The sequence below is a fragment of the Equus asinus genome, chromosome X (genome assembly GCF_041296235.1).
Source record: "Equus asinus isolate D_3611 breed Donkey chromosome X, EquAss-T2T_v2, whole genome shotgun sequence".
NCBI classification, from domain to species: domain Eukaryota; kingdom Metazoa; phylum Chordata; class Mammalia; order Perissodactyla; family Equidae; genus Equus; species Equus asinus.
In genome coordinates this window covers 101548396-101573868 of record NC_091820.1, presented here as the reverse complement: position 1 = coordinate 101573868, position 25473 = coordinate 101548396, and the positions used below count along the sequence as shown (strand labels likewise).

Below are 25473 nucleotides of genomic sequence, written 5' to 3'. Positions count from 1 at the left end.
GCAGATTACCCAAATAAGTCACTCAGCAGGAGAGGCACTTGGAGTTGTTTTCCCAGCCGTTTCTAGTAATCAGATCCAATTCCTTGATGTATTATTATAGTGAAATGTTACTATACCCAATCTTTTGTGAATACCACACAACAGGCCTACTGTAATCAACTGGGTAAATATTTATTGAACACCTGCTACATACAGGACACTTTTCTTCTACACCAGCCATCAGCAAGCTGCATCTGGCGGGCCAAATTAAGTCCACTTCGTGTTTTTCGTATGGTAAGCAAGGTAGGAATGATTTTTACATGTTTAAACAGTTGGAAGAACTGCCCTTAACCACTATTATCAAACACTGAATGGCTCTGGAAATTAGCTTTTGCTGCAGGCTTGATAATGTTTCTTAATTAATTCAACATAAAATTACAAGGCAAAACAGCACTTATATGAAACTTACACTATAGGAAAGTCATTTTGACAACTAACATTGTTTAAATCACAAGTAATGTCAACATGCTTTATACACTTCTCATGCTGTCTCAAGTCAAAACAACAAAATCACAATGAGATGCCACTTCACACCCACTAGAATGCTATAATAAAAAAGATAGACATTAACAGGTGTTGGTAAAGATGTGGAAAAATTCAAACCCTCACACATTGCTGGTGGGAGGGGAAAATGGTGCAGCCACTGTGGTAAATAGTCTGGCAGCTCCTCACAAAGTTAAACATATATGTACCAGAGGCCCAGTAATTCTACTCCTCGATACGTACCAAGAAAAAGAAAATATACGTCTGCACAGAAACTTGTACACGAATATTTATAACATCATTATTCATAATAACCAAAACTATTTGGAAACCACCCAAATGCCCATCAACTGATGAATGGATAAATAAAATGTGATATAGCCATACAATGGAATATTATTCAGCCATTAAGAGGAATGAAGTACTGATACATACTAAAATTTAGATGAAGTTCAAAAATATTATGCTAAGTGAAAGAAGCCAGACACAAAAGACCACATATTGTATCATTCTATTTATATGAAAGCCTAGAAAATGAAAATCCATAGAGACAGAAAATAGATTAGTGGTTGCCTAGGGCTGGGAGTAGAAATGGGGAGTGACCGAAAATAGGTGTGAGCTTTCTTTCTGGGGTAATGGAAATGTTTTAAGTAAGACTGTGGTGATGGAGACACAACTATAAAATACACTAATAATCGTTAAATCGTACACTTCCAGTGTACAACATCAAAAGCAGGATCCATAAAAGAAAAAATGACAAATTGAACCTCATCAAAATTCAAAACTTTTGCACTTCAAAAGACACCATTAAGAAAATGAAAAGATAAGCAACAGACTGGGGGGACATATCCACACATCATATATCTGACAGGGACTTGTATCCAGAATATATAATTAATTCTTACAGCTCAACCATAAAAAGACAACAACTCAATTTAAAAATGGAAAAAAATATATGAACAGACACTTCACTGACAAAGATATACGAGTGGCTAATATGCAAACAAAAAGATGCTCATCATCAGTTAATAAGGAAATACAAGTTATAACCACAATGAGATATCATTTCACACCCATTTAGAATGACTATAATAAAAAGACAGACAATAACAAATGTTGGCAAGGATGTGGAGAAACAGAAACCATCGTACATTGCTCATGGAAATGCAAAATAGTGCTGCCGCTTTTGAAAACACTTTTGCAGTTTCTTAAAAAATTAAACATAAATTTTCCATATAATCAGTAATTCCACCCTTAGGTATCTGCCAAAGAGAAATGAAAAATGTGTCCACATGAAGACTTGCACACAAATGTTCTTAGCAGCATTATTCCTAATAGCCAAAAACTGGAAACAACCGACATGTCTATCGACTAGTGAATAGACAGGCAAAATGTGTTATAGCCATAAAACGGAATACTATTTGGCAATAAAAAGTAATGAAGTGCTGATACATACTGTAATGTGGATGAACCTCAAAAATATTATGCTAAGTGAAAGAAGCCAGGCACAAAAGACCACATATTGTATGATTTCATTTAGATGAAATGTCCAGAATAGGGAAATTTATACAGACAGAAAGTAGATCAGTGGCTACTTGAGGCTCGGAGTGGAAACGAGGATTAACAGTAAATGAGCATGAGGGATCTTATTGGGAGAGCGAAAATGTTCTAAAACTGATCACGGTGATGGCTGCACCACCCAGTAAAGTTGCTAAAAATCATTTAACTATACACTTGAAATGGATGAATTTTATGATATGTAAAATATATCTCAATAAAGCTGTTAAAAATAGTAAAAGAACCAGTAGGGGAAATGGCTGAGGGGTACACATGAATGCTGCACTATCTTTGCAAATTTTCTGTAAATCCAAAGCTATTCTGAAGTAAAAGATGTATTTAAATTAAAATTAACAAGAATGCATTTGTGGATTGATATCGGTCTTTGGCACTACCTATTTATGTGAAAAGACATTTACAGAGAAGAAATAGGTAAAATCTCATTACAGATCAGCATTAACAGACGAACATCTGGAACGATGTTGATGATAGGGAACACTGACTGTGAGCTCCAATTAAACAAAATGTTATCCCCCAGAAAAGAATTCCATTATTCTCATTAGTAATCCTGTATTAGTAAAAAAAGTATTCAATTATTATTATTATTTTAATTTCATCAAAAAACATTTGTGGAAATTTGTTTTCTCTCATTATACAAGTATCTACAAATTATCCTTGATTTTGCCTTTTGGCCCGCAAAGCCCAAAATATTTACTACCTGGCTCTTTACAGAACGTTTGCCAAGCCCTGTTCTACACCATAACAGGATAAATATAAACATGATCAGTCTCTTTCTTGAGTGTATTCTTATCATTATCTACTTTTGGCAAAATACCCTTCCGGAAATGCCCTATAAAGGATAAGCCTTACATCTCTTCTGCTATGGCACTATTTGGGATTTCCATAAATAGAAACACTATTAGCTTAATAGTTCTAGCAAAGCCTCGATGTCATCGTTATTATCGTGATAAAAAGGGCCAACACCATGCCACAGTATCAACATGACCCTCATCAAGTTGTGATGTCACCAGGCCATGGACTCGCCGAGGTCTCTTAGATATCAAGTGGCTCCCAGGGCATCACACCCTGCCTTTGGCATCACCCTGGCACATCACCTTACTATGGTGTCATATGCTATACTGCTGTGACAGAATTCTGCCCTGATGCCATTCCACCGAGATGTCAGAATAATTAACCTCTACTCCTTTCCACTCCTTTAGCCACGGCAGGGAGGGGAAGGGTAGCCACAGCCACCGGTACGAGCTCAGGAGGTAGAACTCAGCTCCTTTCGTTGCCCCTTCCGCCTGTCACTGCAGGTCAGGGCCCCCGTAGGACAGGAACTTTAGGCTCCCATAACTCTCCTGCCATGACCCCACACCCGTTTTGCGTAGCCGACTCAATGCCCCAACACCGACCACCCACCCCGGTTCCACTCGAAGCCGCTCCCTGTACCTGACTCCATTCTCCAGCTGTCATCCTGGGCCAATTCCACCGGCCACTTGACTACGGCGGCCGCAAGGGACCCTGGGAGTTGTAGTTCCGCGCTCCTCAGGGCAGAGTCGGTGAGAGCCGCAAAGGCCCCTCCCGGCGTGGAACTGCGCTCAAACTGCAACTCCCAGAGGCGCCCTGCGATGGGAAAAGAAGCAAAGGAGGGAGGAAGATCGATGATTGGTGGAGCGCCACTGGCTCTTGTGATTGGCAGTTGGAGCCGGGGACGTGAGGCGGCCGTTGGTCGTGTTTCACGGAGATCCTGGGAAAGCGAAATGGAGGGGAGTGTGTCTAACCTAATGGTCTGCAACCTGGCCTACAGCGGGAAGCTGGAGGAGTTGAAGGAGTGCATCCTGGCCGATAAATCCCTGGCTACTAGGACCGACCAGGTGAGGCAGCGCTGGGCCTCTCCGCAGGCAGCGGCGGCGGCGACGGAGCCCAACGTGGCTGCCTGGCGCGGCCCAAGTGGAGGCTGGCTATGCGAAGGCCAGGTCCCCGCCCCCGCCGCCCCCGCCGGCCCCGGGGTCACCTCAGGACTCGGAATTGGGCGGCAGGAGCTAGCGCCACAAACCTCACATATTTCTTTTGGCCCGGTACTTAGCTCGCCGGAGTTTGGATATTTCTAGAACGTTTACCGCGTTTCTCCGAAATGCCCAATCTTGGAGCTATCCGTGAGGAGAAAAGCTTTTTTTTTTCTTGATGGGTTTCTTTAGTTTTGCCAGTGATTGTATTCAATGAAGCCCATGGAACTGTTCGCCTGTTCTGTGCCAGGCCGTTTGCTAGGCGCTGGGGCTGCAGTCCCCGGGGAGGAGCGGGCGTTAGGGCGGTGCTCCCGATCCTAGGTCCATTCCAAATTGTGGTCAGTTCCCGGGAGGGGCGTTGGCGTGGTGCTTTCTGAGCGAGTAACGGGAGGCCCTGTCCAATCGGCCTCGGAGAAACCGGGAGGGGGCTGATTGAAAAGGCTCTGCCGACAGGGGCGCGGCGGGTTAGCCCTTGAGGGAAGAGGGGGATTCCGATGGGGGATGGACGGCCTTCTAGGCGGAGGCGGGACAGAAGTGAAGGGACTTTGGGGAGTGTTTACTTCTGCCCATCTGCGCAAAAGACCCTCATGTTTTGACCCTGAGTTTCTAGAAAGATTCACAGTGCCCTCAGTAAGCCACCAAATATTTGTAGATTGCATCCTGTTTGACAGACACCGTGCTAAGCACTGGCGAGACAGTGTCACATACTTAGGAATCTCCATTTTGCGTCTTGGGGAAGAGAATTATAAATCGGGAGACTCTTTTTTCTGGAACTTTCCTGCATTGTTCAACCTGAAAATGGCTTTCCTTTTATCTAGTTTACCTTCATTATGGTCTGGTATTATTTAAGACGTTAAAGTTAATATTAAATTAAGATTTAGTAATATTTCTAACTGTTCTTCGTCAAGTTAATGGCATAAAAAAGTCTCAAGATCAAGAGGCTTAAGAACATAACAGCCAAATGCAACTTATGGACCTTGTTTGGATCCTGATTTAAACAAGCCAACTGCAAAAAGACATTTGGGGGAGAGTGGGGAAGTCTGAATACAGAATGGGTATTCGATGCTATAAAGGAGTTAGTGCCAATTTGAATAGGTGTAATAATGTTCTCATCGCTATGTAAGAAAGTATCCTTATTTTTTATATACTGAAATATTTAGGAATGAAAAGTCATGATATTTAGGATTTATTTTTTAAAAACCTCAGCAAGGAAAAAAACTAGATGAAGAAATATGGCAAAATATTTATGAAACCTAGGTGATAGTCCTAGGGGTTTCTGTTATATTCCCTCTATCTTTATATGCGTTTGAAAATTTTTGTCATAAAGTTTAAAAGAACATTTTCGTTTACATAGGGCTAAGAAATAGAGCAGTCACTGCAAAAAAGGATTCCCATTGAGAAGCTTGACTAACTCTTCCCATTATTTTTTTAAAAATTTGTTTTGTTGCTCTCTAATTCTGTGTGTGGTGTATTTTTTAAATGGTTGTATAGGTAATCTCAACTAGTTTTATGAACATTTCTTCCCCATAAGATGCATTTGTTCTTTCCAGAGCATCTAGAAGTTTCGGAGTCAGACAGGGGTTTGTGTCCCATCTTCGTCATTTACTAGCTGTGACCTTGGACAGGTTGCTTACCCTGAAGGGTCTTCATTTCCTTTTCTGTAAAGTGGGGATAATATCCACTGCATAGGATTGTAGAGATTAAATAAGATGATGCATGTAAAACTCCTAGCATTGTACCTGACATAAAACTGCATAAATAATGTAATAGTAAACAGCTGAAGCTCTATTTCTGCCAAAACATTAAAATCGGTTTCTTGCTCTACTGCTTTTCTGGCTGTTTTCTCCAGATTACCTACATTCATCAGTGTATTCCCCCATGTTGCTAAAGCGTTGGTCTCTCTTAGACTAGTGTGTAATATAGTTTAAGGTGACCTACCTGAGGATCCAGTGCTCTCCATTTCTTGTTTCCAAACTATAGGTTTGCTGGCCCCAATGTTAATTTTCTCTGGTCTCTTGCCTTAGTTCTTCTATTTCTCTTCAAGAACGTTGATCTTACTGCTCCTCTGTTTCCCATGTAGGACAGCAGAAGTGCACTGCATTGGGCTTGCTCAGCTGGACATACAGAAATTGTTGAATTCTTGCTGCAACTTGGAGTGCCAGTGAATGATAAAGATGATGTGAGTACTAGGCAGAGTTGATAAATTCCCAGTTATCTTTAGAGTCCAGACTGGTGTTTACTCAAGCCGGAGTATTAAGCTCACAAACAAAATTGTAACCTTTATGACTAGAAAGTTACAGCATGACCCTGGTGACCAAGCACAGGACTAGTGGGTGCATTATTTTAGAATGTTAGTTTTGCCACTCATACCCTGTAGTTTAAGATAAACATGCCAATTAAGGCTTATTAGGATGACCCCTGAGAGACTACAAGCTCTTTTCATTATGTTGGAAAATTTTTTTTGGTGAATATTGCCTGAATAATGAGGGCCCAGGTATTGTTTTTGTTAATTAGAGATTTACTGTAATGGTATCGATTTTATTAGAATAAGACTTGTGAAGAACAAGAATGGAAACTTTTTGTAGTCAGAGAGTCCTGTTCAAGGATGCTCACTGAAGTAATATTTATAATAGCAAAGAAATAAAAGCAGTCTAATGGAGGAACACTTGGATACAGTAGGTATGAGAAAATAATATGCAACCAATAAAGTTACGATTCCAAAGAACGACATAGAAAAATTCTCACAACAAAATGATAAGTGGAAATTGTGGGAAATGCAACTCACAGAGCTTTATACCCTATGATCCCAATTTGAAAACATGTTAGAATTAGACTTATATATCATTATCAGGGTTATAGGATTGTGGGTGGTTTTTCTTTTCGTTTGTGTACATCTACTTTCCAAAATCTCTGCAGTGCTTAATGAGGGGAAAAGAAAGAATGTTATTTTTGTAAACCGTTCACACACAGCTCTTTGTAGACCCTGCCTAAATTAATCCCTGTGCGTGTTGCCCCTGATTTTTGTACTGCCCACCTCTTTTACAGGCAGGCTGGTCTCCGCTTCATATCGCTGCCTCTGCTGGCCGGGATGAGATTGTAAAAGCCCTTCTGGGAAAAGGTGCTCAGGTGAATGCCGTCAATCAGAATGGCTGTACTCCCCTACATTATGCAGCTTCTAAAAACAGGCATGAGGTGGGGTTCCGTTCCTAGGCTACTTCTTTTGAGTTCTAAACCTGTACACAAACACAAATAGATCTCTGCATTGTTTCCTTCTCTGTCTTTCCAGATCGCTGTCATGTTACTGGAAGGCGGAGCTAATCCGGATGCGAAGGACCATTATGAGGCTACAGCAATGCACCGGGCGGCAGCCAAGGGTAACTTGAAGATGATTCATATCCTTCTGTACTACAAAGCATCCACAAACATCCAAGACACTGAGGGTAACACTCCTCTGTAAGTGACAAGTAGCAGTCATTTGTATTCTACCTGACATTAGCCCTCTTGCACTAATTCTTACACATTGTTTCATTTTTTATTCTGCTTATGAATGTAATATGTGTTTATGGCAAAAAAAATTGAAAGTACAAAGATAAACATGAAAGTATAAAGATAAAAATTAAAATTGCCTATCATCTTCCCACTCAGAAGTGACCAGTGCTAACATTTTTATTTATTTTCTCCCAATCTTTTGTATGCAAATATGCATATTTTACATATTTTTTTGTAAAATGGGGATCATACTGTGTATGTAGCTTTAGATCTTGTCCTTTTCACCTCATGTGAGCATTTTCCAATGTTATTAAATATTTTTAAGACAGTTTTCAATGGCTGTATATAATTCTCTTTTGTGGATGTGAATAATTTAATCATTCCCCTATTACTGTATATTTAAACTTTTTTGAGTTTTCCACTATTATAAATAATGCTACACTGACTAACTTTATACAAAAATCTTTGGCGATAATGTTGATTATTGCCTTAGTATAGACTGCTAGAAGTAGAATTGCTGGGTCAAAACAAATACACATTTTAAGACTATTGCTACCTATTGCCAGATTGCTTCCAGAGGAGTTGTATCGCTGTACCCTCCCAAAAGCAGTTTCAGAGTGCCTATTACCCCCTCGCCAACACTGAAACTAGCCTTTTGTTATATGAAAAATGGTATTTCATAGTTGTAATTTACATTTTTTTATTATCAGTAAAGTTAAACATTTTTTAATGCCTATGACTAGTTACATTTCTTCTGTAAACTCTAAACATTTTATGTCCCTTTCTCTGTTTCCTTTTGGGGGATTAATTTATTTTTACTGCTTTTTGAAATACCCTTGACATAGTAAAAATATTAACCTTCTGCTGTGTTAGTTGAAAATATTTTTCCCAGTTTGTCTTTTCATATTGTTGATGATTTTTTTGAATAACAGTTTTCAACTTCTCCGTAGTCAAAACCATTAATCCTCCCTCGTGATTAGAAAGTCCTTTCTTACTCTGCAATTAGTTAAATATTCACCTGTATTTTATTGTATTTTAAATATTCACATGTAGGGTTTTTTTAAACACTACATTGGTTTTGGTTAAGAGTTATTTTTGCTTTTCCTTTAGCTCAAATCCGTCTGGAGTTGCTTTCTGTGTGTAAGCAGAAGCCGTCCTCTGCCTTGATATTTTTTCTATAGTACTTGGCCACTTTTCTTCCTTATTGAATGGTGACATTTTTGAACCAGAAATTCTCTGAGTGTTCTTTTTAGTCCAAAGTGAGATTCAACTTTTTCAAGTATTGTTTTCTTAAATTCTTAGTTTTAGAAGTCTTTTCTCTAGTTCCGGGTGACTCTGTTTAGAAAGACTTGCAGATTCTAGCTCTTTTCTCCATAACAAGAAAGGCAGGGTGGCCTGGAGGGAATTTGGGCTCAGGAGGTATAGGGTCCTCGCAAGAGCCTGGGATTCAGGGATAGCTAGATGCCGTTGCCCCCGTCCAAACTCGGCCACTTACCGACTGTGTTCAACACTTCTATTCAGTAACATGGAGAAGTTACTCAACCTTCCTGGGTCTTAACTTCCTCATCTGTAACATGAGGATAGTAATTCCTTCCTCACTGGATTGTTGTGAGGCTTAAATAGCATAATATGTAAAGTGCCTAATACTCTGCCTGGTAAACTCTTAACTGCCTAACAAGGTTTCGCCCTCAGTTACTGCTCAGCCATGCCATCATAGGCAAGGACTTTAACCTGTCAGAATTTCAACTGTAAGATGGTGATGATAATACCTTACTAACTTGTTAGGTGGATATAAGGATCAAATGAGGTAAAATCTTTTAAACTGCTTGTCCAGAATTTAAACCACACAAATTGCTATTAGTGGATTATGAATTGGGGCTTTTCTAAATTCTAGCCCTTAATTATTGCATGTGTTTGGTGTAGACTACTTCTAATCTCCATAGAATGAGGGAGTTGTTCCTTAGGCTGGCATTTAGATCCCTTCTTCTATTGTAGGGCCAGAATTATGATTTATGATCTGGTCTTATAAGGCTGTTCCACTGAATTTTAGCTGACAAAGTCTTCCCCATGCAAATTGCTTTTCCTTTCCTGTTGAAACAACTTTCCAATATTACACTCCCTAACAGTGTGCAGTTTAGACTGCCTCTCAGGGAATCCTAACCGTTACATAGAATTGGTAGTGATCGATCGGTCTTTTTGTCCTCAATTTCAGACACTTAGCCTGTGACGAGGAGAGAGTGGAAGAAGCCAAACTGCTGGTGTCCCATGGAGCAAGTATCTACATTGAGAATAAAGAGGAAAAGACACCTCTGCAAGTGGCCAAAGGTGGTCTGGGTTTAATACTCAAGAGATTGGTGGAAGGTTAAGCAGCTTGGATTTATTCTTACTTTGCAAGTTTTGTGGTTGTCCCCAGTGTCCTGGAAACAATGTACTTGTGCACAAGACATCATCTATGAATGATGAAGTTCCATCTTCAAAGCGTTATAAACATGTTGAATATTCTTCCTGTTGAAGTGTGTGTTCTAAGCTTACAACTTGCTTTCCAGGCATTGAGATTGCTCTCCTATTGTTGTGTATTATTCTACCTTGAATTGTTGATCCTGAGCAAGTGCTGTGTGGCTGTTGTGAGTCTTCAGCAGTCTCCCGTGCACCATCTCTCCCCTCTGGGGCAGAACAACCCCAGTAGCACCAGGCCAATTGTTCTGCCAAATGTTTCTAGGTGGATTCTAGAATGTTTCTCCTTACAGTTGAAACACATCTCAACCTGTTTTTCAAGCTCACTCAGAGGCCTATGCCAAATATTTGTTTTTTTCAACAGTACGATTTAATTTATTTTTGTTATAGGAGGAATACTTATGTATTTCAGTGGACCAAATTTTCAGTTGGAGGGCATGCTATCCCAAGTTTGGCATTCATAAACACGGACATAATGACAAATAGTAGCCCACGTATCCATGTATCTTTAATGAGCTATTTCTCTCCAAAATAAAATGCACTGTTTTTAAAAAGGAAGTTTTAAAGTTCCTATGTTAAGTCATCCTGTACTGAAAAGAATGTCAAGCTTGTTAACATGATATGTAACAAAAATGTATTTCGATTTGTATTTCTGAAAGTAAAAAAATAAAAAATGTTGAGAGAATCTCCCAATTTTTCTTTCAAATCAAACACCTGCTTAAGCTTTAAAATCCTTCATAAAGCCATTTCTCAGTTTTTGGTAGCTCTAAAGTCAATAAAATCAGTGAAGCTTGAACTGCAGCTAAAATCTTTAAAAATAGTAATCTTCTGAATTGCTAATTAAATGTGGAGCAAAAGAAAATTAAGTGTAAACTTGATCACGATTTAGGGAAACATCTTAAATGATTACTAGTCATAAAATCTAATGAACTCCAAGTGACTCTTCAAATTATTTTTTTAATTTGAATTTTGTGCTGCAAATACTGCTTGAAATAAGCGATCCAAGTCAGCCCACAAACTTGCATTGATTTGGGGTCAGAGACAATGACCGGTAGCTAAAATGAGTTTTGTCAACACGAACTTTGTTGTTGATATGCAAACTCTTTTTACGTAAATATTTTGAGTGCTAATCTTTACAAATATTAATCACGGAAGCATCTTCTTCTGGAACTAAACTTTGTTTCTTGAGTGTCAGGGACAGACTTGATGACAAGGGAGATAATTTCTTTCCAATGTTTTTTAGCATGGTTGGAGAGTAAAGCTGTGCCTAATAGGGCCTGTTAGTTCTGAAGGCATTTACTCTTCAGGAATATTGAGTTTATCATCTAAGTTAATCGGCTTTGTGGGTGTAAAAGAAAACTCGTCTTAGCTCTTTAATAAGCAGTACAAATGGACCCAAGCCTCAGGTAATTTGTAGGCTATTGGCACGTTAAATGAAAGTGGCTTGTTAGCAATATTTAAATCACTGATTTGTATGAACTGCGGATGTTAATGGCCTCGGATATTGATCACATTGTTACCTCTTCCCCATAGGAAACCCAGTAGAGTTGAAGCTGACTCAAGGTCAGGAGGTTTTACAGTTACTTCCAAAATGAACTCAAGAAAGATGACAACTTTAATTGTAAAGCTTAACTGAGAATATAAGATGGAAGAAATAGGTAAATGGGAACAGTGGAAAAATTTATATTCTTAAGTATCTATTGGAGGGAATCCACCACAATTTCAGTGACGTTCTATGAGATTGAAGGTAAATTTACATTTTATTTCATAATCTGACTGAATTTACCATATGGCCGCAGTGTTTTGATTTCCCGCTTTCTCAACTGTGCCGACTACAATGAATTCATTACATGGCTGCACCTGCTGCTTTCTGTTTCCATATCCTGTTAAACTACCAAGCCCTCAGATGAGTCCATCGGCAAGTTTTGTGTAGTGTGGGAGCTCTTTACTTGGGGCTCTATGGCCCCAGCTTCATGGGTCCACTGACTGCTTAAAATAGAACGTGGGAATCTGTGTGTGCATTTTTCTAGGAAGCAGGTTTTGTAGCTTTCACCAGATTCTTAAAGGGATCTGTGACTTCCCAAAAGCCAAAGAATCCCTAGTCAAGCGAAAAGCGGATACTGAAAGAATTACCAGGAGGTGTGGTTTCTCCAGCAGTGTCGTCTTCCACACTGTAAATTTTTGCATCCATTCTCCACTGCAGCTCTTAGGAAGGCAGAAATCATCTCTGTTTTACGGAGGAGAAAACACCCAGAGATAGAGAAACAGCCAACACCAAAATCTAGCTTTCCTGGATCCTGATCCATTTTCTTTCTGCCTCTACTCAAAAACAGTGGACCAAACGGAAGGTAATTTGGTATTTGGATAATAACCCGTTAATTGTAGCACCTTCCAATCCACGTGCTTTGCTTTACATTGGGGTGTTTTTTTATTTTGGGGGGTTTTCTTTGTTTTTGGGGGGTTTTTTTGGCGTGTTTTTCCCCTTGGTTTCCTGAAACCTTATCATCTCTGAATTCTTTGTTTTTAAACCAAAGCTTCAAAGATAGGGAGGATTATTGAGTCTTTATTGATTGGTTTGAACCTTTTGAGACCCTCTGACCTGTTTTCCAGCATGTGGACATTGTAAAACATCCTTTTATTACTAAAACTTGAGTTTGTTTCAATGAAATTAGTAGTTTGGTGCAGTTGAAAGAGCGTTACACTGGGAATGAGAGAACTTCGGATCTTGTCTTGACTTTGTATAATCTCAGGCAGATTATTTTACCTCTCTTCAGTCAGGTATTCTCAGGGGATTGGGTGAGATATATAGGAATGACCCAGCTTTTTAAAACTATATTTACCCGTTCCTGTTTCCCTCCCCAAGAATGTAGTTGTGCATCATCTCCCACTTCCACTCCGCCGCTGCCACCGCCACCATCATCATCATCATCAGGAATAAGCCATTATGTGTGTTATGACCCTCAGGTGTGCTGAGATTGAAAAAGCTTGAGTACTATTGATCTCAAAGCTCCCTTCTTGCTCTTCTAGCTCTTTTTACTCAAGGTTCATCGAACGTGAGTTAAACACAAGCCAGTGTGAGAGCTGCAAATATTAACTTCTCAGCATACGATATTGGGGGAAAATGTCACCTGGTACTCTAAGGGACATAGGAGATAAACAGTATATGTGGTTTCTTAGCTATTGGTCAGGAATTACTGTTTTCGTCCCTTTTCCTCACAGATCTCTATAATTTGGAGGCCCTCCCCAGTGTAGTACACATTCAGCCTTGCTCCCCTGCAGTCGACACACTACTGTTGGTAACATGCAAGAACCTGTCATAATTAGCAAAGCTGGTATTCCATGAGGACAAGAGCTAGCTCTGATTCTGCTCGCCATTGTATCACAGCCAAAGTACCTGGTTCATAGTAACCATTCAATGCATTTTTAGTGGGTGACTGAATAAACAGATGAATTTGGGGAAAATAACATACAGCCAAAAAGCTGTTCTGTTGACTTTAGCATATCCTAGTTGCTAAATACAGAAACAGAGACAAGAGAAGTTTCTGGAAATCTTTTTGGGTGGTGAGAAGTGAATGGTTGAGCCCAAAGCTGGTTTGGGATTTGTTGGGACCACCTTCTTAGATTTTAACTATGGCAAAATAAATCAGGTAGTACCCTCTCTGAGTGAGAATTATGTTGAAAGAATTTGGTTGAAGTTTAATCAGAATATTTGGGTAATGACGTATTCCATTACTTATTTTCTGATCCACTGATGAGGAAGCAGGAAAAAGCTTTGTTTTGTCCCCTTATTGGAAAGCTCTTTAACATATAAGCCCATTTTCCTGCCCAAGTAAGATTTAGTGAACCAAATTGTAATGACTCCATATTTTATAGAGTCTCAGGATTTATCGCAAACATAATTATATGGTGCATTATGGATGTACTAATAGAAGATTAAGGCGACTGGGAGGAAAGTTGCAGAGACCCAGAGTGGCCTTATGAGTAGGTGGAATAGATGGTAACCCACATAGTTTGATTTGAGAGTGGCTGAGAAGGCTCCTTTTTCTAGAAATATCTCGCCTCTGGATTGTTCCAGTACTTGAAATTCCACTGTTTAGACTCTGGATTAAGGAGTTATCCCTGTTCAAGAGTCCTCTGTTAAAAGGTAACTATTCTTAAGAGAGCTAACTCATTATTAACCTGAATGACATCACTGGATGATGAAAGATCATGTTCGCTGGATAAGAAAGGTCACAGAACAGCTACCTTTTGAAAGGGTGGCAAGGACAGAGATAGGGCCTGTAATGACTCCTGCCTGAGGGATGCAGACCTGAGTGGGTCACTGAGCTAGTAGGCACATGAGAATCCTGGGTGTTAGGAAAATAAGGCACCAGAAGGCTAGCAAGGGCACTGAAAGGACAGATCCAAAGATGCCTCAGATTGTCCTCACCTCCTTCCCCACCTTGCCCAGCTATAGTTTCTGCATGGGCAACAAGGACTCTATACCTGTAAATCCAGACCTTTCCCTCCATTCCTGTCAAATTCATTATGCTGATTTCAGGTCAACTTCCAGGCTATCAAGATCATTTTGAGTCATGATTCTGTCATACAGCATAGTTGCCATTCCCTCCCAGGAGCAAGACGTCCACAGATTAATTGTGTTGTGTGTTTTTATCTAAGTCACTGGTTCTTAATCTTGGATTCAAGGGGGTCTGTGATTTATCTAAAACCGTACCTGACACTTGTGTGTATAAGCATTTTTCTTTGGTGAGGGGTCCAGAGTTGTCAGCAGATTCCAAGGTGATCCATGACCTCAAAAAAGGTTAAAAACCACTGATCTAACTATTACTCTTTTGAACAGAACAGTGCTAAGAAGGACAGAGTTCTCTAAGACCACCAAGAAGACCTTCCTTCCTGCTCAGCACTGATCATCAGAAATTTTGGGGTGTTGTTGTTGAGTCTCTTTTCTTGTGATTTGCTTCTATCATAAAAATGGAAGAGAAAAGTAAATTCCAGCTACTTTGGCATTCTGGTAATTGAGATTTTTACACTGTTGGTATTTATTTTTTAACCTCTAAATATTAGGTCATTCTTCATCATTTTTCTTCCTGAACCCATTAGACACCATATATCATATTATATTTAGTCTGAATTGAATTATAGACGCTTCACAAATCCCCACCATTGGCTGAAAATGAACACATCAAAGAAAATGCATAAGAGAAAGCTTGCTATCTCTTCTTTCCATGGCTCTGGACAAATGTAATATAAATTTGAATTTCAGTCTATCCTAAAACCTACAGAGACTCTACACCTCAATCAGTATGGGTATGATCTCTACAGAAAGGGCTTCACAGTTTAAGAAAATCCTCTACATGAAAACCTGGATCTGATAAGTTAGAGATTCATTACTTCATTTAAAAAGGATTCAACTCAGGGCCAGCCCACTGGCCCAGTGGTTAAGTTCACACGCTCCACTTGGGCAGCCCAGGGTTCACCAGTTCAGATCCCGGGTGCAGCCCTGCACGCCATTTGTCAAGCCATGCTGTGGCAGTGTCCCACATATAAAATAGAGGAAGATGGGCACAGATGTTAGCTCAGGGCCATTCTTCCTCACCAAAAAGAGGAGGATTGGCAGTGGATGGTAGCTCAGGGCTAATCTTCCTCAAAAAAAAAAAAAAGGATTCAACTTAGAAGGAAGTCAGATACAAAAAAGTACGTACTGCATGATCCCATTTATATGAAGGTCAAGAAAAGGCAAAGCTAATCTCTAGTGATGGAAAACAAATCAGTGGTTACCTAGGTCCAGGGTGATGATGGCATTGCACAGAGGGGCAAAGGGAACATTTTGGGGTAATGGAAATGCTCCACTTAGATTGTTTTGGTGGTTTTATAGGTATATACATCTATCAATACTCATCAAATTGTACACTTAAAGTAGGTGCAGTTTATTGGATATAATTTATTGTATGTCAATAAAGTTGTTTATAAAAGATTTACGTAGGAGTCATTAAAATAAGATTTTATTAAGTATTATTTATTGAACCTTAAAATAAGATTTAAAATCTGATTGATTACACAAATGAAAAAGTCTACCTGTGAATTTTTTCAAGGTGGGATGTGAGTGAAATATGATCAATGCAAAAGCTTTTTAACAGGTGAAGAGGTGATTTCAATGTATTTTAGTTAATAATTAGCATTTATACAAGAATGATATCTATTAATGTGGAATATACCAACAGTAAAACAGATTTAATTATTAGTTCAGATTATCTCAAATAAATCTTAAGTGTTTTTTTAGAACAGTTTCCTAATCTGGCCCTTCCAAAGTAGATAGCATCGGACACAGTGATAACATAATAGCTCATTCAAAGCTAAATTGTACATCACCTATGATGTCAACATTTTGTATTCACTGAAGGAAAACTGTATTTGGAATTGTTTGCCTGTACATTATTTTTCACTTAAAAATGGATTATTTAAAAAATTTGTTATGCTCAGATATTGAATAGCAGGGCGGTTCCTTGGGAAATCTAATGTGATAAATGAAGCATTAATTTTAAGACCTAGTTTTAAATGCTATGTGCCAATTAATATGTACCCTTTACATTTTCTCCTCTGCAATTTTCAAGGAACTTCTTTCTAATCTATGAGATAATGCTGGTGAATTCTTTTCTTAGTGGTCAATGTGAAACTGAATAGGGAAGCCCCGACAACTAATCCTAGAAAATAATATTGAATCCAATTAATGCCACCTAATCAAGTGTGCATGTGGAATGTAACAAAGAGTAGCTAAAAATAGAGAAAATTTTCTGAAATATGACACAGGTGGTGGTGTAAAACACTTTCAACTGGGTGAGAAATCACACAGCTTATCATTAGTTATGCTTACATGTTAGTACAATTGTAAGTACTCTATACTGGTAATACAGGAACTCTTGCATTTATTTAGCAGTTATCTTGACCTGTTTATTTTGGATGGTTGGTAGGAACACCTTGTTAGAAGAGGGTTGGTCAGAACGGAGGGAGGTGGTGGGAGACTGGTTAGGTCAACTAAATTCCAAATGCCAGTAACGGGTTCCTTAGTAACTACTACTGTACTCATGTTACCAGCCTACTTCTTATTCCCTCTCTTTTCCTCGTCACAAAAGGGTTCAACTACAATCCCGGGCTCTGGCTCCGTCTCTGGCTCCGGCTCCGGCTCTGGCTCCAGATGGATCTCAATCTCAGGCACAGGGACAAGCTCAGGTCCTGCGGTAGGCTCCAGGGCAGGCTCTGGGATAGGCTCAGGCTCAGGGATAGGCTCATGATCCAGCCCCAGGATGGTATCAGGGTCAGTCTCATGGGTGGAAACTGGCAGAGTCGCTTCTAGTTGGACAGCATCTTCATTTGGCATTGTTTCACACTCTGTGCTTTGGTTTATCATTCTCATTGGTCTGCAGGAAGAAGGCCCAGGGAAGAACAAGTTAGGGTTTGACATTTCATGTAGAGCCATAGACTCTGTAGCTTCAGTGATCATAGGTCCCAGTCTGTTCAGGACCTCTGTGATTTCTGATATTCTGACTCACTGTCAGACCGCATGCCTCCATTTTGGGTGCAGAAAGGTTAGGTCTCGACAATATGATAAGAGTTCGAGAGAGACAAACCAGTGTATAAAAGGTGAGAAAAATGATGTCAGGATGAAAGGGTCTAAAGATCTAATAAGGTCTTTGAGGGCCAAATCCATGGCTCTGGCGCATCTCTAACTCCCACTCTATCTAACACAATACTTGGCACCTGATTAGTACCCAATACATGGTTGTGGAAGCATAGAAATGGAGGGATGAACAAATGGATGAGTGTGATATACGTTCAAGAAGAAATAGAGTGGTCAAGAGCATGGGCTCCAGGAAGGGCTGCATTCTGACTTCCGTGGGCCCTAGGTACTTTTGCCTCTCTGGGCACCTCGTTCCATAAAAAATATTAAAAATTCTATTTTATGACTGTGTTGGTAGAAAGACAAGTATATTATTATGATATATTAAAACATTTTCTTAGACCTAAAAGGGTCATCGTGGCAGTTAAATGAGTTGATATACATATAGTGCTTAGAACAGTCTGGCACACAGCGCTCAGTTAATGGTAACCATCGTCATTTTATGAAAGCAGTGAGAGTGAGCAGAAAGATACCTTTGATATCTGATGCTAGAAAGGAGTGCTTAGGAAGAGCTGACTGAAAGAGCTATGCCTGAGAAATGGCTGTATTCAAGTGAAGACAAACAAAATAAGGTCTTACTCAAGTTCTGGGTTGGTTTTAGAATTTCTCTTCCTCTCCTTCCCCTTTCCCTTTGCCTTTGCCTTGCTCCTTGTGAAGCACACAATAGAGGTGATAATGGCAGCACCTACAAGGGTACCCACCAAGGCCCCAACAATGATTCCAACTTCTGGATCTGGAGGATACAAGCAACTGGTTAGTAAAGTGGAACATATTGCCTGCCTCATACATGTGTATTTGTGACCAGTGGGGAATATTTGAAGCATTTTTATAGTGGGAAAGTGACTTGTATAGGTTGGGAGCATGGAAACCTCTAAAACTCTGCCAGTGGACTCATATTGGGAGAAGAAAGATGACTGGCTCAATTATGTAGCCTAGCTATTCACATTTACACACATAAAGAAGTTTGCCAACTTGGGGGAGGTGGGGTTGCTTTTGAAATGGGGTTTAGAGAAGTGAGTCTTCAGTGGACATTTGCTTGGTCAGTGAAAGAGATACCTTAGAACTGCAATCTGGACACCAGAGAAATGACCTCTGTTCTAGGCAGGAACATTTTACCAGGCTTTCCCAGACCATAGGTGAAGTAGATCCCTAAAAACCTTCTCTCCCACAGACTCCGTGCTCACCAAGGAGCCTCATGCATTCTGGCCACTGAAAAGGGATACGCCCACTTCCGTAAACAGGCATCTGGTTTGTTAGATCAGTCTATGGAGAAACTTAATGAGTGCGAGATGATCCAGCTGAGACCAGACCTTCAAGCGGTGAGATATTGTCCCTGAGAGATCATGTCTGGGGTCCAGGTTGGCCCATCCCCACCCACTTCCCCTCACATAAGGATGGATATCTTATATTTTGAGAGTACTTGGATTGCCTGATTATTATTTGAACTTTTTATGATTAAAGGAATACATGTGCGTAATTTAGAAAGTCAAACAGTTTTACTAGACTTCTAATAAAAAAACAGCAGTCCCTTTCCCCGCTCTCCCCCATCTCTGAGTCCCGTTCACTAGAGGCAACCACTCTTAACTCTTGTTTTTTAATCCTCTGGTATTTGCCCCCATGTTTCTATTATACTTGTTCTAATATGTCCTGCCTTTTCCAATTTTCGTCATTTTCCATTGACTTCCTACTCTGGAAGTTGAAGATTTAACTCTTACACCACCCCCTCACACCCCGCCACATTCTCCTAATAAAGTTAGAATGCAAGTCATAGTTAAATCAAAGTTTGCAGTATTATGACGATCTAAATATTGTTCACAGCTGCAGAACGTAGTATATATTATGATTCTTTCTTGGACAGCATTTAAAAATATTCCCCGAGGCTAATAATTGCCTCATTTGGGGATTTTTTTTTTTGGATATATTATCACTAATCCCGCAAATGTCCAGCAAAACTGTTAAACTTGTTTCAGTAGATTTAAACACGTCAAATAAGCTATTGGTTTCTTATGGGCTTTTTTTTCCCCTGGAGACATCCCTCTGGAGCCCTCCATCCTCCTCCCTCAGCACGAGCTGGTTGCCCTCCTAAGCCCGCTGTTCTGCTGTCATCCTTCAACTTCCTTTCACCTTCATCCCTATTTTACAGATAAAGAAACAGGCTTGGCAAGTTCCTTCAAGATCCAGCTCAAATAGCACTTCATTGGTAAAGCTGGCCTTGGTTCTATAAGCATTTCTTTGTTGGTGTCCTGTAGACCCTGTGCAGACCTCTATTAGAGCATTTAACACATTTTACTGTTTGTCCCTCTAGCTAAACTGTGAGCTCCTTGAGTGTAAGACATATATCTTATTAATCTCTATATCTCCATCACCTCCGACAGTCCCTGGCATATGGTGGATATTCAATGAATGTTTGAGGAAGGGAAGGAGGGAGGCAGAGAGGACGGAGGAAGCTAAATGCCAAAATCATTGGAAAGAGAATTCAAAGGAAGCAAGGCTCAAGTGCAAATTCTAGGAGTCTCTACATCTGCAGCATGACCGTACTTCCGGAAAAGCAAAAAGGGATTGGGGAAGATTTAGAGAAAAAGGACAGAAATGATCAAAGGACTTGGGGTAGAATGGGACCACAGAAAAGGACAGACCAAAAAGATGGGGTTTCTTTCCTTTGAATAGAAAATAGCTGAAAGAAATATGAGAATGAAGGAGCAACCTGGAGTTGGAAAATGTTTGATTCAGAACAAACAAAAGGAAGAAAGCTCAGCTTCATAGGAGAGCAATGATCCAATGAAACTGGTCCCCCCTGGATATGGTATATAATAAAACCACAGATTCAAAGTAAGTTAGAAAAAAATGAATAGATGACATGATCCTAAATGTTACTAAGTGATCCTTGAGAGGTGTGGCAAGATATCCCTTGTGAGATCTTGCCCCTGATTGGCCCAATTTGACAATTCCAGGCCCTCCAGTCTATGCTCAGTAACTAAGCACCTTTGAACCGGAAGGTTGAGATTTAGAGGCATTCTGGCTCTGCTAGTTACTAAATGGATGACCTTGAGCAAGTCACTTACCTCCCTGAGCTTCAGTTTCCTTTTCAGTAAAATAAGGCTAACAATATATTCTGCCTCCTAGACAGACAGGGTGGTTTTAGGACTGAGTAAGATAATGCTCACAGCACTCAGCCAAGTGTCTGGCACATCTTTTGTGCTCCACAAATATCAGCTACTGTGACTGTATGTATGAGTGTTATTATTACTACTATTATTAGAGGCAGATCTTAACACATTAGTTAACAACTGGAAAGTTTGTGAGCTCCATGTTTGACATAGATTGCTGCATACAGATGCTGGATTTACCAACAGCATCATAAAGAAAATTCAGCCTGGTACTATCAATGAGGCTGTTGTTTTATTTATTAAATAGTAATACCTACTTCCTAGAGATTTTGTGAAGGTTAAACAAATTAATTTTTTTAAACAATTTAGGGCAATGTGTGGCAAATATTACATATTATGTAAGCATTCGATATTAGAATGGTCATTCATCATATCAACCTATACATAAAGCACAAAAATCTCCAGAGAGACAGGAGGATTAACCAGGAATCCTAATTAATTTACTTGGCTGGCAGGCCAGGATACTTGACTTAAGGAGAAACTGTCTAAGTTGTATGATCAACTCACGTGAAGAAGTTAGATCAATTTCACAGGAACTATTGCCAAGGATGTTGATAGCGGTGCACTGGTAATAACCTTGTTCAAAATTGGTCAGATTTCCAATGACTAAAATTCCAGTGGCTGGGTCTGTCAAAACGAAGAAATAGACTGAAATCTTTTATGTTGGTACAAAACATGATGATGTAGTAGATCATTCAGTGCCCACCCACTTCCTTACATTGGCTTCCCTTTCTTGAGATGTCCAGGGTCCAACTAGACCCCTTGAGACTGTTCCATAGGTCGCCCATGTGGGACTATGCCTATTCCCTCCATACCCACCACCTCTGAGCCAAAAACAGGCTTGACTTGTAGAAGTCAGGGAGAAGACCAGACCACAATCATCTTGTTGGGAGCTAGACTTCTTTTTTCATCCCCCTCCCAGAAAAATAGAAGATTGAGCTCTAAGGACGAGCAGCCAGCCACACACACATACCGTCACAACCACACCAGGTCTTGCCAGGGGCTGCTGAGGGATATACTTACTGAAGCTTTCTTTCACTGGGACGATGTCTCTTCCTTCAAGTCTATACCAGTAGTACACAGGGGAAGGCGTTCCAAGCGCGGAGAGACAAGAAAGAGATATTGGATGGCCAGTTTCTGGTATTCCCTGGATGCTGCAAAAGGGCTTAGAAGGTTTGACTGTAAGGCAATGACAAAGAGTAAAAAATCCTGCATAATGAATGGCAGTCTGTAAGAACTGTAGTCACTTCCTCACTTTCATTTTGTAGAATGTGTGCTTATTCAAAAAAAAAACAAAACTTTAAAAACTTATTTTGACAGTTTTCTGATTGTACCACCAGGTGGGAGTAGAGCACTTCAGGTGCAAGGACCTTCCAGTCACCAGGCTATTGAGATTCTAGTGGCATCTCTTCTGTCTGCCTCCTCCCCAGAGTCATAACCATGAATTTCTGCATTGTCTTAAAATATGCTTTTCATAAAAACAGCCAAATGTAAGCAAACACTAAATGACTAGAAACATAGTTTGTACTTTTCAAGCACAGTTTTAAAGGAAAATAGAACCCTTAAATACTTTGAGATAAACTGTTATTTATTCTTTTAAAAAAATTGTTTTATTCATGCCATATTTTTCTTTTCCTTTACGGGTCATTTTCTGGCAGTTATTCTTCTGGGGGTGACACAAAGATTGGAGGGTTGGAATTTGCCTGTCTCCCTCATCAGTAGGGGAAGACCAATTTGAAGAGGGTGTGCTATACGACACTGAAATCTTTGTTCATCTTTCACTCCACAAGTGTTAATTTGAGTGCCTTCGGTATTCCCAGCACTGCACCAGGCATCAGAAATTGAAAAGTAATTCTGCAGTGGGGTGGGGGAGTGGTGAGAGATGAGGCTAGAGAGCAGCAAAGGCAGTAGCTGGGAGACTTTGCATTTCACGTATTTAATACTGACAGCAGGAGGACATCAGCAGGCATTTAAGTAGGGGAGGGACGATTGTCACTGAAATGTTTGAGATGGATAGCTCTGACACCAGGGGTGCCTGAACCAAGAGAGAGAAGGAGACAGAGTCAAGAGGTATTCAGGAAGTAGAATGGACAGGACTTGGTGACCAAATAGATAAGTAGTTTGTGAAGAGGGTGCGGTCAATGATGACTCCCAGGTTTCTGATTTGGACAGCTAAGTACATAATTTTGCCATCCCCTGAGTTAAAGCACACAGGAGGAGGAGCAGGTTTGCAGGAAGGAGTGAGGAGGAGGATGGGGCGATGATAAGGTCAGTTTGGGACATACTGAGTTTTAGCTGCTTATCAAACATGTCAGTGGAGAAGTCCTGTGGGAAACTGAGAATCTGATCTCCTCATTCATCTTATTGCTCACAGCTTATTCTAACCCTAGTCTTACAGATAATGATCTGGATTTTGATACTTACCAACTCACCTTATCTTAATTTGGATATATAACCCTCCAAAGGCGTAGGTTCTCTAACCTAGGCTGGTTATACCTCAAATACTCTGGACTGCCCAGCCCTCCAGCTCTCACTAGGGAGGCAGAATTTAAGAGCACAAATCTGGATTCACACAGTACTGGCTCTGCAACTTTCCCCTAGATGTGTTTAGGCAAGTCATCTAACGTAACGAACTTCAGTTGACTCATCGGTAAAACGTGAACAAGAGATTATCTGCCTTCCAACTAATCCAAATACATTGAATTTATATAAATAAAATAACGTCTATAGTGCCTTGCACAGGGAATTGCTGTTGGCCACAGGTGGGACTAATTCCTGCTACCACATTTTATAGCTTGCTACTGAAGTTAACCTTCCAGGCTCGTACTCTAAGCCATTGTACACATGAGCGAGAAGACAGATGGATATAGCCGTAGCTCTTTTAAATACTTCATCACCCCTATCTTTTAAACAGGTGTCTTTTAATTAAAAGTATTTTTCTATCTAGCTCTTTATTCTCTCTTCCTTACCATTGATTTCCTCAGATGGCGACAACTCGTCAGATTTGCCTACTCTAAACTAGGCTATTTAACTGGAAGTCCATTGCAACTCTCACTAGATTTAGATATTGCCTTTTTAAAAACATTGGTAATTTTATAGCCTTAACAGCAGAATAGAGCACTTTTAACAAAAAATTAAATGGGTGTGTTTCATCACAAAGTCAGACACCAGGAGTTGCACTAAGTGATAGACAAAAACCTGGAATGACTTGCATTCATTTCTTGAGCCCAAAATCAAACCCAGATAGGCATTTATTTTTGCTGAACACATTTTTCTCCTTTTATTTTTTAACAAAACACTGAGTGAATCACTTTGAGCCACATCCCAAACCTATATATTTTCTAAAAGTGCTGAATCAGGATTGAATTGACATTTCATCCAGTTACAGCCCCCAGTAGAACTTGGATGTTTCACTGGCAAAGCCACTGATCTACCATTTAGCTTTATTGCTTTCAGCAGAATTGGGGTGGGAGGAAGAGGCTCACCTCAAAAAATAAATGAAAATGCTTCAGTGTGTTCTCAAACCTTCTCTAAATTCATCATTTTCTTTTTATGTGCCAAATTGCAGAAAGAAGATGATGCTCATTTCAAATGCATACAAAATAATTTTTCAAACTTCTACTGGGTATTTTTCAGAGATTCATTTCCAAGGCTGTCATACCTAATGGAAGTCTCAAATAAATGGTTGTCCAAATCAGCTGGGCCTTTGCTCATTGCTGTTTCCTTTACCTAAATCGTGCCCTACCACACCAGCCCCTCTTCTGCCTGACACACTCTTGCACATCCTTCAACATTCAGTGCAAAAGTTACTTTCTCCAGGAAGCCTTCTCCAGTTCCCCCTGCAGAACTTTTAGTCCTTTTCCCTGTGATCTCCCAGCTGTCCTCTCCTACCTCCACTGCAAGCTTTTATGCTATATATCTGCCTCCCTAACTAGACCCTGAACTTTTGGAGGGCTGAGAACCTGTCTTTTACATCTTTCCATCTCCATTGCATAGAACAGTAACTGGACACATGTTCAGAGTTTGTCGATGAATTTATGCAGGAACAAGTGAATGCATGGGATCAATGTCCATCACTGGGTAATGAAATGTCTCTGAAAGAGGCATTGCTAGGAAGAGTGATCTTTAAGGAAATATCAACACCTGTCCCCCCAATTGGCATTCCTTACCCACCTTCCCCCACCATGCCCCACCCCTCCGTCAGGGCAAGCAGAACAGGCAATCATATGTAATGGAATTTGATAACTGCAAACAGCTTCTGCAAGTTTTAGAGAAAATTATCAGTCTCAAAATTTCCAGAAAGCATAAATTTGTAGAACGCCTTTGTTCTTAGCCCAATTAATAAAAATAGAATTTTTGAGAGTTCCAAAACAAACAAGGAAATCCAAAGACTTACCTTGTCTGGATCCTGGATGCTTAAGGCAAAGTCATGACACAGTAATTGCAGAAAAAAACGGACCCAAAGACTCATAAGTAAGAACCATTCAGAGAAGAAATAACCCTCAACTTCTTATGGAAGTTGATTAGGGATTCTCTGAACTTTAAACTTCAGAATATTAACCTTCTTATCTAACTTTATCTCAGGGCTATTTCCAAGCTT

At 40.0% G+C, this 25473-nt stretch overlaps 3 protein-coding genes across 7 annotated transcripts in view; 1 reads left to right on the top strand and 2 right to left on the bottom strand.

Moving 5' to 3' along the window:
- Positions 1 to 3665, bottom strand: part of ATG4A (autophagy related 4A cysteine peptidase) — a 55452-nt gene extending 51787 nt beyond the window's left edge. For 2 of the 3 annotated variants that reach the window (XM_070501894.1, XM_070501895.1), the window contains exon 1: positions 3532 to 3665. In XM_070501894.1, the coding sequence (XP_070357995.1) occupies positions 3532 to 3541 (10 nt within the window). In that variant the 5' untranslated portion in view covers positions 3542 to 3665. Of the gene's footprint in view, positions 1 to 3501 lie in introns of all 3 variants that reach the window. The other variant, XM_070501893.1, reaches the window with a different exon arrangement.
- Positions 3666 to 3714: 49 nt separating this feature from the next.
- Positions 3715 to 10017, top strand: PSMD10 (proteasome 26S subunit, non-ATPase 10). Of its 2 annotated transcripts, none has more exons than XM_014854632.3 (5): positions 3715 to 3956; positions 6169 to 6267; positions 7134 to 7280; positions 7375 to 7541; positions 9790 to 10017. In XM_014854632.3, the coding sequence occupies exons 1-5, from the start codon at positions 3744 to 3746 to the stop codon at positions 9941 to 9943; spliced, it is 780 nt and encodes a 259-aa protein (XP_014710118.2). In that variant the 5' UTR covers positions 3715 to 3743; the 3' UTR covers positions 9944 to 10017. The 2 variants fall into 2 exon arrangements, with proteins under 2 accessions (XP_014710118.2, XP_014710119.1); XM_014854633.3 differs by having other exon boundaries at positions 3769 to 3956; positions 7375 to 7462.
- Positions 10018 to 15938: 5921 nt separating this feature from the next.
- The window catches only part of VSIG1 (V-set and immunoglobulin domain containing 1), a 30693-nt gene continuing 21158 nt past the window's right edge, over positions 15939 to 25473 (bottom strand). For both annotated transcript variants that reach the window (XM_070503300.1, XM_070503299.1), the window contains 4 exons: positions 21897 to 22052; positions 21381 to 21500; positions 18286 to 18439; positions 15939 to 17446 (listed from right to left, as the gene is read on the bottom strand). In XM_070503300.1, coding sequence (XP_070359401.1) covers positions 17125 to 17446; positions 18286 to 18439; positions 21381 to 21500; positions 21897 to 22052 — 752 coding nt within the window. In that variant the 3' untranslated portion in view covers positions 15939 to 17124. The remainder of the gene's footprint in view (positions 17447 to 18285; positions 18440 to 21380; positions 21501 to 21896; positions 22053 to 25473) is intronic.